Here is a 19582-nt window from a genome sequence, read left to right as displayed (position 1 = left end):
TGGAATTTCGTCGGTATGGTCCGACTGTCGGTAGGAGTCCGACTTGTTATTATTTGGTGTATGGTGGGCTCCCATCACCCTTTTCTTTCCTTTTGAGGATACTTTATTTTACCCGTTCGAAGCTACTTCTTTGTTAAACTGTGAGTCAAGAGTCGTGTCAAGTGTCGAGTCTTGTCTCCATGTTTACATGTTTATTAATTGGCTTTTCCATGTGGATTATTAATTCGTTGAGTGAAGCATGTTAGGATATAATGTTATTCTAGCTTGTTCGTACTCAGCTTTTGCTGACTTCGTGCTTCATGTCTTTTGGTCATGGACTTCGCCTTAATGACCCAATGATGATCCATCATTGCATTTGCGTTGTTGGGGAGTAGATTTTAATAAAGCAGGATTGTAGAGATAACTTGCGGGAGAAGTTATCATGGAATTCGTGTTGAGAGTTATTTCCTTCCGTATTTTATAAACTCTATTTATAGTCATGACTACTACTATTGCTATTATGGTTTGAAACTTAGTTAATGGATTTTATAAACTATTTAATTTTGGTTTGGGCCTTGATGGTTCCAGTTTTTTTTTAATGACCATTAACTATTTAATACATTTTGAAAGTTAGTTAAATTCCGCTGCGTAATTCTGGTAAATAGCCTTAACCTTTATCAAAGTGGAGGTAATCCTTTGTTTTAAGTTGGAAAATGTTTTATAAAAAGCAAGGAATTAACTTGAAAACTTCCGACGGATCATTTTCAACTTTTGACATTCAAGTTTACTTGATAGACATTTCTTAGTCACAAGACTGTTGATCGAGTTCTTATCCTTCTCAAGTTCGTCAAGGTCCTCTCAATTTCGTTATCTAACAGAATGAGAGGTCTACTTGCACGCACAACTAGGAGAAACATTCGCAATGACTAACACAAATAAAAACAAGAAAGAAAATTTAAAACTAGAATCGATTGGAAATATAAACTCAAAAGGCAACAACCGTCCCCTAGCAATGGCGCCATTTTGATAAGGAGTTTTTGTGTCGTTAACAAAGACCTCTTAATCAAACAATATTTATAGAACACCTAACCTACACACTATATTGATTATGTGGTAAGATTCGGTATCGTCCCAAGAGAACGGAGGAATGAGCTTAACTAACTAAAAACACTAGGTAGCTTAGGGGAAGAAGGAGAATAGTTTCATTAACGAGCTAACAAACTAAAGTAAAGATGGTCAGGAAAGAGTGAACTAGGGGATTAGGGCTTGACATGGATTCATAGGGAACGGACGAAAAATACACATTCTTGATAATGCAAAGACATGACACAAGAGGGAGCAAACCATACATATAGCGTTAAACACCTTTCGACTAAAAGCATTTTCTCTCTAATCTCATTAGCAAGCTTTCGCTTTACCACAAGATAGGAGAGGCTCAAAAGAACAACAAGCTAACCCAAATACTCTTTCTAATCCTCAATCTCTTGACAAACTAGCAATAGGCACTACAATTAACTAACCAGCTTAGCATTTTCAGCTACTAACCTAGCAAGACATGGAATCCAAATCATCAAATCATTTAATCACATAATTAGCATGCTTCCCCTTCTATTTTCCCCAATTACTAGCCCAAGTCGACACCCCTACCCCTAGTAAGAGCTACTCACTAGCCATATCTAGGGCTTTACAACCATAAATCATTTCCCAAATTGCTTGATCAATGTAATCAAAAGTAATATCAACAACTAAGAGACCGGAATCAAAGCTAACATCAAACAATTCAACAAAGTAGAATGAAATCCACCAAACCTATCTTCACTAGCCAAGGAGGCAACAAACAAACTAAAGTGAGCAATTAAACAATGTCTACAAAAGTGAGGTTGAATCATGCTAGTGAATCAAAAACAAAATCAAAACAAACAAAATCAAAACAAACAAAATCAATCAAACATGTTTATGGATTTTTCTCAATATTATGAATATCAACAAACTAAGTAAGACAAGCAAAATAGAAGATAGAAGTACAGAAATAAGAAAGGAAGAGATAAGGAAAAAGAAATTTACTAACAAGCTTCAAATATTACACTTGAGTTGTTCAATCAATGAGCAAAATAAAGCTAAACTAGGATTTCTATCTCTAAAACCTTTAAAGTTTCTGAAAATATGGAATACCCTAAAAATGAGAAATAAAAACTATGTATAGCTTTCCTAAAAAAGACAAAATAAAACTAAAACAAAAGCTTTCCGGAGAACCCTGCGGGCGCACATAAGAGGGTAGGCAAGGGTGCACAAGAATTCTGTGGGCACGGATGAAGATGAGAAAAGTGCATAAAATCTTCACAGCATTCGTGCGGGCGCACGCCTCTGATGCGCAGATGCGTTGGTGAGGGCTGACAACATCGGTGTGGAGGCACGACCAAACTTAGGCAAAACTTGAATTGAGCTCAAGGGGAATGGTGCGGGCGCGCGGATCCTCGTGCGGGCGCATAACTCTGCAGGCATGAAATTGGCGTGAAAACATAATGGTTTTATAGAGCATTTTCTATGAAGGTGCGGGCGCACGACATACTGTGCTGGCGCACAGCTTGCAAACATGAATTTCCTTGTAATCAGAAGGTTTGGGAATTCCAATTATGTGCCGATGCGGGCGCAGTGCATGCCTTAGGCTCTATTTCTCCTTCAAACGTGTCCAAGTGCCTACAAAAGGAAAGTAAAAGAATAAAAAGAATGCAAAACTAAGAAAGAAAAGGTTCGATATTAAGAATTATTACGATTGAAACTAGTAACTAAAAAAAGAACTAAAATCACAAAATAAAGTACGAATAGAATAAAACTAAATAAAAAGGATAAGAAAACAAGGGCTAAGAGCGACATAAATGTCGCTCATCACGGGGTGCACTCACGTGAAGGATAAGTTGATGAACGATGATTAATGAATTTTCAATGGAATTTGAGCATGAAAATGAGAAATGAATATTGAGAGAGAAATAATAAGTTTTCTGTCTTATGAGGTTGAGAAAACCCAGTGTTTGTGTTGAAATGCATTGTATTCATTTGAAAACAGTAGAATTAAGGTTGAAAATGTGACCCATTACGTTGTCAAGACAGGCGGATCATGCCTGGGCATGCACAACCCTCTTGAAAAAGCGAGGGCCACATGGTGCAAGGGTCTGTGCATGGACCAGGAGGTGGGCACATGATTCATGCGCAGGCCGCATAAAAAGATTTGCAGAATAATTAGAGCGACTAATTAAATTAGGTTATCTAATACGCGTTACGTTTAGGGTTTAGTGTATGGACCGAGCCCAATGAAATGTTTTATGAAAAATACAAAATGATTTATTTGTCCAATAGTAAGTGCGGGTCAATATTATTAAGGGCCAGACCAATTAAACAAATTCAATTAGTCCGATCGTATGATACTTTTGGAAAGATACTTTCAAGTGTCTTCACTGACAGATTGGGGTGAAGGTGAAAATGAGATTGGATGAAGGTCAAAAATAAAATTGCAACAATAACCATTAAAAAAAACCCGCAAAAGTTCCACGAGTAATTTGATACTCCGTATCCTATTGCAAATATATTAAAAGCGTTGCGAAAAAAGTTTATGTTCCACGCAGAATTTTCATATTTACGCCACGTCATCCAGCCACCAAGGTATGTGATGTTATTGACAACCAAAAATCAATACAATAAGGCTCGAACACAAGACTTCAAGTTTGGAAATAAATCTCATTACCATCTTAACTAACCACAAAGTGTTGTTTATCCATGCACATTAACTTAAATACATGTTAACATGAAATCTAAACAAACTAAATCTTTATATTACATTTGTTTCTTATGGATATATATAATTTGTTGTTTATTAATTTGAAGCACTTATTTCCATTAATAATTAAATTAAACGAATTGAAAGATAAACTAATTGAAAAATTATTTGGCATGATAAATGACGTAGTGTACATGTGTAGTTGATGAACTTAATAAATCTTTCCACTTTAATATACTACATTTATTTTGGTCAAATATTGAGCTGAAAAAGAATCTCGAATTTTAATTATTCAAAGTAGCAATCGGGACATCGCCCAAACCACACACTAGTTATTTAATTATGAAGTGGAACTACTCCGTATTTGATTAGAAAGTAAAATGATAATGTGTAATTTCATACAAAATAGTTATGTATTTGTGTCAAATAGTTACAGTACATAAATCAAGTTGGTCTTTTATACACTAAACCGTCATATATAAGTTTTTGTAGCATACAATTTACATTCCTGTACTAATATACCTTTACGGCCCGTTTGGTAGCCGGTAATAAACGGTGGGAATGGGAATAAATCCTAGTGTTATTTGGCAAGAAATTAACATCATGATGTCCATGGTAATGAAATTTTGTCTCATGCTTTGTGTTGTTCTTCATAAATTTGCATTCCCACCTAATACCACTCCCCAAATGGTAATGGATGGTAATGGAAATTTATAAAGAAAAAGAGATAATTTTGAGTGAATTAGCATTACCATGGGAATGAATATTGATTTTCCTTACAAATTTACATACAAATTCATTCCCATTGACACTATTTATGGCCGGTTAACAAACGGGCCGTTAAGTCTTTAACTGAAGAACTTCCCTATTTTGGCCCCATGAGAAATATATAATATGATGATAAACGAATTAGCAAACAAAACATAAGGATGTAGCTCCACACTTGACACTTGACACTTGACACCTGCAATTTGTTCATTCTTCTGACATCTGTGCTTGAAACAAACGATTCAATTTCAAGGTCTTCTTAGCCAAATTGCGGATATCTGCTCTAGCCGATTCAGATGATATTCGCACCACCTCCCTTAATCCTCCGGTGGATATGAAGTCTTGTGTGTTACCCTCTGCAACAAGCATTTGTTATATTAACATGTAATTTAGCAAGACGGAATCACAACTTAAAACCAAAAATATCAGATCAGCATTCCAATAAATGATTAGATCAGAACTTAATGTTTGTGTCTAAGTGATGCCTGAGAAATAGGAAATTTTGTTCAACTTTCTCAGACAACACTTATTTATCAAACTGATTTTTATGTTTAATAAGTCTTCATTTGATAGTTTGTTTAACAATATTTCTTACAAATTAGTATTAATTTTTTAATGATTGCTACAAAATACATTTAAATAAATTTATACCCTCTCCGTCCCAATTTAACTATGCATTACTTTTTTTTCACGAAGTTTTATGCGATAATTAGATGTTGCTTTATCTATTACTCCCTCCGTCCCTTTTTATTCTTTATGTATTCCGTTTTTAATGTCCCATTTTAATCTTTATGTTTGAATATTTTTTCTTTATATTATCAAATAAAACACCTTATATTCTATCAAAAATTGTACCAAGTGATTATTTTATTCAATTAAATTCATTGAGACATTTTTCTCACATTTTCCATTAGGACATTAAATCTTTCACACTTTCCCAATGTCATATTTTGGATAAAAGTGAAAACATCATAAATAAATATAATTTGCATTGTTTAAATAAAAGGAGTCTCAATCCTCATTAATTAGTTGTTAAATCGCGTGTATGATACCAAATGTAAAAAAAAAAAAAAAAAGGGACCGATTGAGTATATTTTACTAGAAACTAGGTATAATGAGAAATAGTGGAGAAATATTTTAATTGTATGAAAGGAGGGGGACCCTAACTTTTGATAGTAAGAAGAGAGATAATAAAAAATATTAGTAGTTTCATGGCATAAAAGGAAATGTGACAACTAAATAGGGACAGACGAAAAAAGAAATTGTGATGATTAAATTGGGACAGACGAAAAAGGAAATTGTGATGATTAAATGGGGGCAGATGGAGTATTTTGTTTAAGTCTTCTTTTCAACTTATAACATCTTATTTAAATACGTTTAATGTCTAATAAGTTCATATAAGTTCCAATAAGGTCCTACTAAATCCATTTCATAACGATTTTCATATTTTACGTTATAATTTGTTTCATAATTTTCTTTACATCGTTACGTATTTCATCACCTCTCATAGAAGATTGTGCACTAACGTGGTTGTTGTCTTAGAAGTTTCAATAAAACTCTAATAAGATCTAATAAGTTCCTATAAGGTGTAATAAGTTTCAATAAGGTCTAAGTTCCAACCAATAAAATATGTAACATTACGATCAATATTACCATTATGATCATGATTATAATTATATCATTAATATTTTATTTATTGTTTAATACTCCCCCCGTTCCAGATTAGTTATTATACTTTCCTTAATGACCCCACAATTATTATATTGTCTCTCTTCCGACTAATTTTTTTCCTCATACCCCCTCTCACTCAATTAAAAAAATACCATACTAGCTCCTATCACATCTACTTTTTCAATAAAATAACAATTGATAACCAAATAACCACTTATCACCTAAAACTTTGTGCAAAGGTAAGTGTAGCAACTAATTTGGGATGGAGGGAGTATTTTTTTTTGTTATTTACATTATTATATTAAAATAATATTCCTTTTGTCCTAGAATAGTTTTTACATTTTCCATTTTCATCCACCAAATATTAGTTTTATACTCCCTCCGTTCTTGAATGTTAATCCTCTTTCTGTACTAGGTTGCTTTTTTTTTATTAGTCCCTTTTGGAATTTTTCCTTATTTGTCCAATATTTATCTTAATATTATAAGTCCAATAATTATTAATATGTAACTATTAATAGAAGAAGTAAATAATAACATTTATTAATTTATACTCCTCCTTCTGTTCTTTGTTCTTTCTACCCTGACCTTTTTAGTCGCACAAAAATATTCAAACAAGAAAACAAAAAGAGACATAAGGAGTAGTTATTAGTAATAGTTAAATGTTCAGAAAATGAACATAACAAATATTACAAATTTCTAATATGTTTTAATACTTTTGAATAAGTTCCAATAAGGTCAAATACGTTCTTATAAGGTCCAATACGGTCTAATGAGGTCCAATAAGTTCCAATAAGGTCTATTAAGTTCCAATAAGATCTAATAAATTTCATTTGGGTCCTATAAGTTTCAATCGGGTCTTATAAATTTCAATTGGTTCCTATAAGTTTCAATCAGATACTATAAGTTAAATCAGGTTTGATTAGTTGATATAAGCTCAATTTTTATTAATTGAAGAGAACGCACCCTTAGACGGTGTTGTGCAGTTACAAGAAAAATATTCAAAGGTTATATGTTCAGTATCATAGTGTAAAGTTTTGCCAGTATTTAAATGGCCCAAGGTTAGCATACCATTTTGTGCTAAATGACAAAGGGCAAGTTCCATATGGCGTCTAGTTGATTCAGAGGCAGTCTTAGAGTTGACAATCAACCATTTTAGTGCACCATCTTCCATGAGAAGTGAGCGACCTGTTCTATGACCTGAATAGGCAATATATTCAACGTCTATATCAACAAAAACGATAGGATAATAAATATTTACCATATCAAGAAAATCTTCACAAACCTTGTATAACCTCTCGTGTTTCACATTTTGCGAAGTTAGCTAATCCCCTGGCTACCTGTGCAATGACATCGACATTTGTAGAACCAGCCATGCTTAAAAGTGCCTTAATCCCTCCATTATCTTTGAGTGCTGTGTGTAATGAAACTGGAATAAATTCAAAGGCAAGGCATCACAGTTCAAGATATTAGTATGCCGTAGAAACATGCAGTTCCATTTGGAATGAAAAGATACCAGTTACTCTTACGTCTTACCAAGGGGCACACCTTTCCCCTCTATGAAATTTTGGGGATAAATAGCTGACTCCCAAAGGAACAAATTAGATACATGCTAGACTTGTTTAGGGAAAATGTTGACCAAAGTTATTTCATGGTAAGTCATCGAAGGTGGTCATGTCTGCTTACCATTGCCACATAAATTCGCAATTGCTCCAGCCACCATTCGAAGAGTTTGGGGATCATCTGTTTTTGATGTTGTATCTGCTAAAAGATGAGCACCTCCCTTGCTCATTATCAAGCCTTGATTATTCTCTGTAAAGAAAATCAATTTTCAGTTCGAAATGTAAGATTATATAACATGAGCCATTCCCTGGGACAAGGTTATGAAAGAATATAGAAAATAGCACCTCGTAAACTGATTGAGAGATGGTATAGGGCAATCATGTTCAATTTCAATGCTATTATTTTCTCTCATGGTGAATAAAACTTGTATGTTCCTTTCACGTGACAAAATGCAGATAAATTTTCTTTCTTAATAAGAACAAGTTACACTTCCACAAGCATTCATCTTTACCACATGTTCACATTCTGACTGTATGCCACACAGGAAGTGGATAACACTGGATGACTGGACACCTCACCATAAGATTTGATTGTACTAGACCGAGTAATTTAATCTTGATTGAAAATGACTAGCAATCAGTAACGACATAACATATGTAGAAAACAAGGGTGATAAATCCCAAATATATATCCACGACTGAACTCCTCGGACGTAGTTTATGTAACTAGTTTCAAAAAAATTCGGCTAGTTCTCATTAACATCCACAACAGAGGATACCCCTCAGTTGAAATTTTTTAACAACCACACCTCAGAAGGGTCAGAGGCAAAGATGAGAGAATACAGTCCACATATTTGGGTTGTTTGTTGCCTATACATATCTATAACACTTTTTAATAACCGGCCAATTTAAAAGAAATGTAGAATGCCACGTGTCTCCCTTTGTAATTCCAACTTTCTTTTTTAATTTTTTTAAGAAAACCCGATATTTCATTTCTTCTTTCTTATTTCCGGTGATTCATTCTTTTGTCACCAGTTTACGGGATTTTTCATTTAAGTGTGTTTGTGAAAAGAAAAAGTGCTAATTAAACGTTTTAAAAAATTGCCAATAAAAGGATACATGCACTAACCATAATACCTATGTGACTTTAGAAGAAGTTAATTAATTGTTCTAGATCAATTCAGAATAAAGTAAGGTAGTGTTCGGTAACTTAGATTTCATTTGAAATCATTGAATTCAAATAAGGAATTTGAAATGCTAATTTTGAATTCCAAATCAAGTATTTGGCAAACACCAATTATTTCAATTCTATAATTCAAATCCACCATAGTGTTTGGTAAATAAGTGATATATTCCAATTTTATAATCACAAAAAATTATACACTTTTTTTTTAATAATATGAGAAAGAAAAATGTAGTGTAGTATAGCTCACATTGGATTAAAATTGAAATCCAAATATACAGTTAAAAAAAACAAAAGAAGAGAGAGAAAGTGGCGTATGGACAGTAATCAGTAATCCTTGATTGAAAGTAAGTGAAAATATCAAGAATTCAAGATGCAATTGGAAATTAAATTTAATTACTCCTTCCGTACTTTTTTTAGTAACATTTACCATTTCCAGCCGTATTTTATTAGGAGTCACACTTCAATTTTTAATAACTTTTCTACCCCACCTTCTAATTATTTAATATATCTAATTACCTATAGGGATCACCACTCCAATAAACTCCCTCTCTACTTTGATTAAAATACTTTTCCCATCATCTTTTTTTTATTTGTTTATTACTCCCTTCCCCACTTGCTTTACTATTTTTATTTGATTCAACTCTCCTTCCTTAATATGCGTGTCGGTCAACATGTGACTCCTAATAATAAAATACAGTGGGAGTATCAAGGTTACTAAAGCTTTTTGTATACAAAAGGTAATGAATTGGAACATCAAAATACAAGATCTCATTTTGATCATAGAAGAACAAAACAGAAATGAAATAGCAACGAATTAGATGCTTAGAGGTGGTTGCCGTAGTCGTGAAGGTGGAGGTAGCTAGGAAGTTGTTACGTAGGTGAACGGAGGTGGTTATGGAAGTGGTCAATGTGAAGGTAGTGGTGGAGTTGGTCAGTGTGAAGGAGGCGGTTGACTGCAAGAGTAGTGGTTGAGGGCTTTGAGGTGGTGTGGGTTTGGGAGAGGAGAGAGAAAATGAGTTGTTAAGATAATTGGGCATGGAGGAGAGAGCGAAGGGTGTGAGAGCCATGAGGCCTGCATAATGTGGAATTGAAATGGCAGCAATGGAAGTGGAATTTCAAATTTTAAAAAATAGACTTATTTCTGAAATGGTTGGATTTAGCCCAAATCCAATTCCAAATTCCAATTGTTGCCAAACAAGTGAATTGGGCCAAATCAATGATATTCAGGTTCCCAAACAAGCCATAAGTTCATTTCATTTCCTATACTTTTCGTTCTATTTTGTAAATTTCAATTTCAGATTTTAGTGCTTGCAAAAAAGACAGACTTTGAATGACTAATTTACTGACTCTGTATTACAGTGTTTAAAAAAGCGCGCTTAAAGCACGCTTAAGCCCTAAAGCTCAAAGCTCTAGGGCAAAACGCTTAATTAGGTCTGAGCGAAGCTCTTGTGATTAAGCCCGCCGAAGCGCGCTTAAGCGCATGAAGCCTGTGAAGTGCAAAAAGCACGCTTTTGGCGCTTCATTGAAATTCTTTTTTTTTTATTATTACTTTACGTTGAAAGCTTTTTTATATGTTGTTATTGTGTTTTGGACCACTCCCTATTAATCCTTAACAATAGAAAGTATACCAATAGTCCAAAAAAGAAGAAAAGAGAAGACAACAGTCACAACAGCGGACCCTAGCTTCTAGCTTCTGGATAAACACTATGTTATATGCTTTATTTTTGTTAAAGCAAGGAGTAATATATTTTTGTTAAAGCAAGGAGTAATTTTTTGGAAGCAAATCTGCTGTTTATATATTTTTGTGGTTATTTTAGTAAGATATATATTCATAATAGTAAAAATCTTTAATTCTTAAAAAGTGCGCTTCACTTCGATGAAGCCCGCACCTTGCGCTTGCGCTTTGCGCTTAAGCTCTAGGACTCATATCGCTTTAGTGCGCTTTGCGCTTTTTTATACACTGTATTAGACAATCGCGTAAACTATTTTTTTCTCAAATCTAACATAATAGCCATTTTTTTCTATACAGGATATTAATTGTTGTTGAACGGATCAAAGTAAAACTTAAACAGTTTCCAATTTGATAAATCGTCTTGCAAAACGTCTAGATGCAAGTGGGGGAAAGTTATTGTAGCAAAAATTTGCCAGATTCTCTATTTCCCTTTAATGGTTAGATTTTTTTAATTATTTTTTGGTATATATATATATATATATATATATATATATATATATATATATATATATATATATATATAAAAAAATTATGGCTGAGGGACACTAATTTCTCACAGAATTCATGCAATTTGTGATAAATTTGGGGTCAGGTAATTTATTATATTTTTTTTTTTACTATTGTGGTTTTGTAACCATCTTTTTTTGTTTTGCATGGTTCATTTAATGCATCTTTTGATTGGTTGTATTCTGTCATTAAGTTTATGGGTTTGTTTTCTACTTTATGTTAAATTTTTATTTGGTAACTTCGGGATTTTGATGTGCATACACGAAAGACTCTATTGGTAATTTGGTATATTCAAATGCTACACAACTATTCTTAATGCAACATTTTACTCCATACTCCTCCCCCCTGCTTTCTTCTTATTCTAATCGACAGAGGAAGAATTTTCCAGAATTTTCCCATGTTCTTTGCTGTAGACACAGTGTGTTTCAATTCTTTGTTTCTTTATTTTTAAATTAGTGTCTTTTGATTGCTATACTTTTTTGGGTTTTTCTTTCTCATTTGTGGGTTTAGTTTAACTAATGCTTTTTTGTTGCATTTTCATGCTTTAATTGGCAATTTATTGTAAGAAGTTAGTGGAACTGTCAAAAATTGGCAAATCTTAAATTCTGAATGTCTCATACTAATCGGCTTGTAATCGAATTCTCAGGGGTTGTAATTAGAAATCTGGTAACGGGAAGAAAGTTGTTGCGCGGAAAGACAATTGGGTCAATGGTGAGGTTCCAGTTTTTAATTCAAATGTTACACTAAGGCGGGCCAAAGACTAGAAAGTTCATCATTTCATTCTTCCCTTGGGAGCAACTTGGAATCATAATAGAGTTAAATCATGCTAGACGTATAAGTGAGTCTGGAACTTCCAATAACGGAGACCGAGGATTTCCTTTACTAGAAATTCCACAAATATGGGAAGGTAACGGTTAAGACAACATATGCAATGATAGCAATGGAGGAATACGAACTGCTAGGAGGATCCAACATTTAATTTCATAAAAAGTTAAGGTCTCTTAGGATTCTTCCCAAATGGAAATTGTTTTTAAGGTTAACTTGGGGAAAAGAGATATTCAGCTTTCTTTGATTTGTGATTTCTTTGGAAAGGAAGAGGAGGATGTGCAATATATTTTCCGCTTTTTTGAGCTTGCGCAACAAACATGAAGGGGTGGGTCTTTAGTGATCCACTCAAAAAATGAGCGGATTGGTTTCTGTTCTATATCCGGGATTTTCACAGCCAGGATGGTAAAAATGGTGCAAGAATTGTTTACTTTATCAGTATGCTTTGGGCTTTATGGTTGTCAAGGAACAGCCGAGTTTTCCGACATGAGACCTCCACCAAGGACGCTGTTAGATTCTCATTGCCAGGTTCTTAATCAGCATGGAATTTTACAAAACCAAAACAAGACTGCTATGTGTTTTCTCGGGTTTTTCCAAAGTAATTATAAATGGGGAAGAAATTTCTGACTCTGCGTCTTTCGTTTTGGTGGATGGTTCTTGGCACAAAGGTAATAGGAATGCATGAATGGGTTGGTATCTGGAGAACCAACAAATGGTGAGCGATAGGATTCTGGGAGGAGCAGAGGAACAGCTAACTCAGCTCTTCAAACAGAGGCTACTACTTGTCTTCTAGGTCTTCGGTGGGCTGTTCAAGGTTCAATTCCTAGGGTGACAATCCTTACAGATTTTACGAGGCTTGTTGAAATGCTAATGACGGGAGCTTAAATAGACATGAAAATTTGTGGACACTACAAGAAATTCAGGAGTTAGGTAAGTCCTTCAGCTGGTGTTGCATCCACAAGGTTAATCGACAGCGAATACAACATGCACATGATCTTGGTACAGCGGCTTCTACTTTTCTTATGTCTTTAATAATTTACCTTAGTTTGTTTCTATAAGCTTATATCAAAAAAATAAAAAATAAAACTAATCGGCACATTTACATTTATTCTCAATTTCTCAATTCAAGTGTGTTGTATCTCTGCAATTCCTCCATAATTTGACACTTTTTTTAATGCAAATACTTTTCTCTCAGTTGAAATTTTTTAGTGTCAAAAGTTCTAGTATGGGTTTTACAGCTAACAAGCCCGGCATTACATCCTAGGTATAATGGTGATAAAATTGAAGTTAACAAAAGGGAACAAACTCAAGCTTAGGAAGGTGTATTGACTGCATATAATACGATCTGTCTCTAGTCTCTACCCACGAAAGTTTTTAATCACCAAATAGTAGGAAAAGGTATATGAAGATACCATTCATAGCCAAATTGGCAACAGCACCAGAAGCAACTCTAAGAATTGTGGTATTTTGAGATGTCTGCAATAACATAAGGAGGGCATCCAGGCCTCCCTCATTCACAATCTTCTCCTGATTAATATCTGATGCAAGATAGAATTGTGTCAAGAGTAAAACAAGTGAATTTTTTTATACACAGATAAAACAACAACATTATTAGAAAGCATTTTATGGGTAACTTTTCAGGGAATGTCTAAGGAAATGCATCTCCACTAGTCGTGAATTATATAAACATATCTAGTGTTTTCTTGCAAAAAGGCACATGCAGAAGTATAATGCATTAATGTGAGAGGGACAGACTGAATGACATAGCACCATCGATAGAATCATACAAAATGCAACATCAACTGCCCGGGAAGTTAACAAAATACAAAAGACAATATTTTGGGGGTGGGGAGCTAATATTGGTTAGTCTGAAGACAAGGATATCTATAAGCAAAAACATATACACCCTTCATCTCTCAAATGTCCACTTGGACTTTTCACATACTTAAAAAAACATCAATTTAACTTGTGTCATTGGTTTCGAACTTTCGATTGTATCAAGTGTTAGATCTCACGTTTTAAGAGAAAGTAAGGGAATTCAAAAGAGATAAAAGTAGTCACTCTTAAACTGCTTTTTGTATGCAAAAATACATCGGGATATTCCACCGTGATAGACATATTTAAGGGACATAGGGGATATATGTTGAGCATATAAGAGATACCTAAGAACAAAATAAATTACCTTCAGCAGCTAGATTCGCTACAACCTTAAGGGCATGCATTTGAACTTCGATATCTTCAGATGATAACAATTTAAGTATTCTTTCAAGCCCAACTGATAGAAGGAAGAACACACAAATCAGGACAGAGTTTAAATTATAAAAGAAACCTAGATGCTTTTCCCACAATACCATAATTAATGGAAATTAAAAACAATATCTTTCCTTCTTCACATATCTTGGCAATTGTTGCCCTCTGCCCAGTTATAGATCTGTTCAAACCTATGGCTGACCGAAATGAAGATGATTCTCTCATCTGCTGTTTGGCATAAGGTTTCTTATCCTGAAAACAAAATACTCTAGAGCCTTCAAATTCTTCGTCAGTAAGGGCAGCATCTGGAAAAGAATAGGATATTTTAGCATCATTTACCTCAATGCCTTCGTTATTTTCTGATAAACGTTTTTTTAACTTCACCAATTCATCTTGAAGTATCATCCTTTGCTTTTCCTCAGCCAACAATTTCTCCTTCAAAGCATCAAGTTTATCCTTGAATTTTTCCTTAAGTAGTACAAATAACAAAATCTCATCAATAAGTTGGGTGGCTTTGGATTTGGCTCAAGAAAGCATAGGTTTATTGAAGTAACAAGGTTCATGTACCTTTTCTGATAGAAGAATCTCATTTTCTATTTGCAGAGAATTCAATTTGTCAACAGTTGCCTTATGATTTTGGTCTTTTTCTTCCAATCTTTCCATCAAATCAGTAATGTTGCACTTCACCTGATCCTATACACAGAAAACAAATTTTGTGATCAAATTAAAGCAAGCATTAGCTATTATTATGAGATGCAAATCTTAATAATAGTAGGATTATAAGTTGAGGGGTCTATTAAAATAACCACCCCTTCATTATCATTATCATTATCATTACCCCATTGTCTCAAAGAGGCTCCCGCAAGAAACAGGGTAAGGGGGGGGGGTCGGACGTACGCAACCTTACCCCTGCAATTGCAGAGAGGCTGTTTCCAATTGACCCAAAAGCGATAACGGGACGACAAAGGGACGACCATCAAAGGGACGACAAAGGGACAACCACCCCTTACTAAAAGATAAAAATCCACTCAACCTCCCGGTCTAATTGTATTCTTATAGCCAATCTTGTCTATTAGTTGTCTATTTAATTATCATATAACCCAAGTTCACAGTTAACAAATTAATAAGAGCCTGATATAGCTTCATTTATCTTACCAAAGACAATAATTCAATATCCCTCCCCATCAAGCCTCATCTGGGAATATTCTAAATTAATTCCAATCCTCACTCCTTCCAGATCCCAAGCAATCCAGCATATCACAAATCAGAATCAAAGCCTCCATCACCTAGACCTCGAGAAGAGTCGAAAGACGCAAGTTCAAATCCTTTTATTCATCATTGTCACTAAAAGTCAACATTTGGGTGTTGCAGCCTTGCAGGTGCCTTTTGAGTTGGTTACTGCTTTTATTAGAGGATTGCGTTAAACATGACTTAGTTTTTCCGTTCCCACAAGAAGAGGATTTTTGCATTATCCAACACCAAAAATGGTATTCGTGAAATAATTTCAAAATTAGATTTAAGCTAAAACTCCAGCAACATTTCAGATCCATCCACTACTTTTGTTAATTAAAATTAGGCTCCCATTAAGGAGTTAGTATTTTAGGGTTATCCACTAGTAATGTATAATGTGCATGGTGGCTGTGAGACTACAGTTACGGACTTAGAGGTGGTTTATTTTAGTTCTTTTGGGTGGTTATGAGAATAGAGCCTTCACTTATGTGCTGTTTTTGGTAAGAAATCCAAAAAATTATTATAACTTACAAAAATAAAGTATACAGTAAAATCATAAGGAAGGGAAAGGAAGAGGGTAAGGGGCCAAGGACGGGGGAACAAATCTACCATATAATTCTTGGACCCTTTATTTTGCCCCAAATATTAGTGTTGGATATGTAACACTACAAAAAAGGGTATTGGCACTTGGATACTTCTATTTTTTCAAAAAATAAATACTTTTCCACTTATATCAAATTTTTGGAACCTAATATTTCCATGTATCTTCAAGAGAGGATATTTCCATATTACACTCTAGGATACATACCCAAATTTGATCTTGTAGCCAATTCACGCACCATCAAAGCACTGTAAGCAGGGCACATGTAAAATATATATATAATATATATATATAATTAGATTAACAAAACCTACTTGACTTGTTTTCTCTTCGCTCAAATGTTTTTTCAACGATTCCATTTGCTCTTCTGCACTTTTACGACCAGCATGCTCATCTTCAAATCGCTTCTCTAAATTGGTTATTTTCTCCTCATACAGCTGGATGGTTTCTAAGAGATATTTCTGCTCAGAAGTCTGATCACTTGAAACTTTGCTTAGAGAATCCACTTTCTTCTCAGCTTGCTCGGTACGAAAATGCATGTCATCTAATTGCTTCTTTAACTGTGATATTGTCTTCTCATATGTTTGCTTGGCATCAAGCAGCTCCTTCTGATGTTTGGAATTTTCTGTTTCACAGAGCTACTAGGAGAAAAGCCCAACATTAAGAGCTTCCTCATAGGGTACATTTATATAATAGATTGTAAAGTAACTGTAAATTTACCAAGATGTCGAAAAATGACAGTACAAAAAATCAAATGGGATACACAGTTGTAGACTTGTATAATCAATGTATCATTGGAAAAACTGGAAAATAAATTTCAACTGTGACAAAGAAGCAGAAACAGATATGTTGATAGAGGCTATTTTAAGCTGAAATAAACTTAGTGACATATCTAGGATTTTTATACAGGATATGAACAATTATAAGGACAGTTTTTTCATCGTTCCTTCATTCCAATATTATTGCACCATTTACCTTTCAAGAATGTTCCACAAATGTCGCACCATTTCCATTTCAGGAAATAAAATATTTGCTTTCACTCTGCAAATACTCAATATACCTTACATAAACTCTTGTTGATTTATTTACATCTTGCAATCACATGGGCAAGTTTTTGTTTTTGTTTTTCTCTCTTCTTTTTTCCCACTATCTAAAATCTAGTGCCTATCTCTTATGGTGCAATATTTTAAAGATGGACAAAACTTAACCTCTAGAATCTTACTTAAATATCAAATTTCAAGTATAATTATAGCGATATACTCTTTCTTAAATTTCTAGTATAATTAATTGTTTACACGAACAAAATTGAAGGATATCAACCAATAGAGCTAAAGAAGAGGAACTCCGTACTAGATATCAAGGCATTAACTAGAGATAATTAATATAACTGGTTCTAGATGCAAACAGTAAATAATGAGAAGGAAAAATTGAAAACAAATGTGGAAAAAATAAAAGAGGAGAGATGGATAAACCTATATTTTAAAGGATGGAAATAGAATTGTCTGATTGTAGAGCAATGGCTAACAAATTGATAAAGAATAACGAAAATTAAAATAGGAGTACAATGTGGAGAACTAGAATTGAACATAGGAGTGATAGGACCAACGGGGTAAGTGGCGGCAACTTTACACACCGCCCTTGCAGCAAGTCGCGGAGCGTTTAATGATTCAAAGCTGGTCTACAAGGTTTTAAAACAGGGTAAGCTATGTCAGCCAATGAACGGACTAATTAAAATGTCGCGGTCCTTTATTTCTTAGCTGTGAAGAAGTTGGAAGTCAATTTCCTTTTGGGCCAAGAATCTTACAAAGCCTCCTCTTTGCTACTGAATCAGGTTGCTCCCCCGCACGTTAGTTGGTAGGCTCACTAGCAGCATTGTGGCAATATTATAGTTTAGTAATCAAAAGAAAAAACAACTGACCTTCATTGAGTCCTCGTGATCTCTCAGGAGTGCCTTCAAGGCATCTGATTGGTTTTCAGCTCTTCCAGAGCGAACTCGTTGGTCCTCCAATTGCTCAATCATTGCTGCTATTTGGTTTTCATACATCTGGGTAGTATCCGCAAGAGCTTTCTGGTATGTCGAGCTTTCCTGATGATTTTTCTACAACATAGACAATGGTCATTACTGCTCATAAACCAATAAAAATTAGATCAATGATTAACTATTCACACAAATATGATCACCAGGGAAAATATTGAGGGGGTGTGGGGGAGTGGAAGTTAAAACATGCTTAAAACATGAAAATGTCATCCCAATGACTTTAATTTCTGACGATGCTCATTCATCCTTTCAGCACAAGTATCCATGTGGGATACCCGACACTCCTAAATTTTCTCCAACTACGAGGACATTAATACTCTTGTATTTAAAAATACATGTATAACAACAGAATGTAATCTAGTCTGCATGTCTCAATCATATTTATAGACACTAGTAGCTGTATTTATGCATTTCCTGGTTAAGAAATTTCCATGTCAGACAACTGGACCCTATTCAACGCTGACACTTTGTATCCAAGTCCGCATACAATAATTATAGTATACTAGGCCCTAGAGAAGACAGTGCACTTTCATCATGATAGTGGAGCATGTTTTAAGGCATTGGGCAAATGCCAATAAGTATCTTTAAATAATTTCTAAAGAAAAAATACCACTTCATTATCTTATCATCAGATAATCTGAGGGTCAAAAGTTTACCACTTTAGTTATACGTAAAGTTAATGTCACGCAAAAGTTGGTATCAAATTTGTGGGAAACTTATAAACAAGGTTCTTCTTTGTTCTTTCCTTAGTCAGGTAAAAATCCAATCCAGTATAAAGATTAAGTTGATGAAGAAGAATTAAGCAGGTAACCGGGTTCTTTTTTCTCAACTATTTCCACACGGTCCTATCTGACAGATAAGAAGAGAACGTGTCATGTCCCTGGAATTTCCATTTCAGATTGAAAACTTTCAGGGTGGAGTTTGAGGAACTTATAAAGGTGTCGCATTTATTCGAGAACTGTTCTATTGGAGATCAAGTATTACAGTAACATAGAACCTTATGCGCCTTTAACTCCTGTATTCAGTGACATGGAAATCAGGTCCAGAAGAAGTTAAGTTCTTTCAGCAGAAAGCTTGTCTCAAAAGGGAAGAACAAGTGCACTTCCGTTGATTTATGGGTTTTATGCTAAAGAAGTAAGATAAGAAGTAATCAATTTGTGCGTTTATGCCGTATGAAATGGAGTAATTCCTGAAAAATATAGCTACCGAGATTATAGGAATTCAGTAGGTTAGCTAGTCTTTTGTCATTTATACGTTTGATTATGGGGATTCAGTAGGTTTGCCCCTCCCTCTAGCTATAATGAATCTAATTACAGTATCAAGAAACATTAAATGTCACCAAGAAGCCAGAGACAAACACTTGACACTGATAAACAATAGCCTCAAAAAAGGAACTTGAAACCTTGATACGAACAAGTTCTACTGTCATAAAGCCCTTGGTTTCTTTCTTTTCAAGTGCACCAC

At 34.4% G+C, this 19582-nt stretch overlaps 1 protein-coding gene across 1 annotated transcript in view; it reads right to left on the bottom strand.

The window, feature by feature from the left end:
* Window positions 1–4127: 4127 nt before the first annotated feature.
* Window positions 4128–19582, bottom strand: part of LOC110797330 (kinesin-like protein KIN-UC) — a 31673-nt gene continuing 16218 nt past the window's right edge. The window contains exons 11-21 of the mRNA XM_056840364.1: window positions 17999–18178; window positions 16395–16718; window positions 14817–14942; window positions 14589–14717; window positions 14386–14501; window positions 14182–14276; window positions 13412–13537; window positions 7874–7999; window positions 7473–7616; window positions 7259–7387; window positions 4128–4875 (exon numbers count right to left, since the gene is read on the bottom strand). Of these exons, the coding sequence (XP_056696342.1) occupies window positions 4727–4875; window positions 7259–7387; window positions 7473–7616; window positions 7874–7999; window positions 13412–13537; window positions 14182–14276; window positions 14386–14501; window positions 14589–14717; window positions 14817–14942; window positions 16395–16718; window positions 17999–18178 (1644 nt within the window). The 3' untranslated portion in view covers window positions 4128–4726. The remainder of the gene's footprint in view (window positions 4876–7258; window positions 7388–7472; window positions 7617–7873; window positions 8000–13411; window positions 13538–14181; window positions 14277–14385; window positions 14502–14588; window positions 14718–14816; window positions 14943–16394; window positions 16719–17998; window positions 18179–19582) is intronic.

This window comes from Spinacia oleracea, chromosome 3 (genome assembly GCF_020520425.1).
Source record: "Spinacia oleracea cultivar Varoflay chromosome 3, BTI_SOV_V1, whole genome shotgun sequence".
NCBI classification, from domain to species: Eukaryota; Viridiplantae; Streptophyta; class Magnoliopsida; order Caryophyllales; family Amaranthaceae; genus Spinacia; species Spinacia oleracea.
The sequence above is the reverse complement of the archived record's forward strand: the minus strand, read 5'-3'. Positions and strand labels throughout refer to the sequence as shown.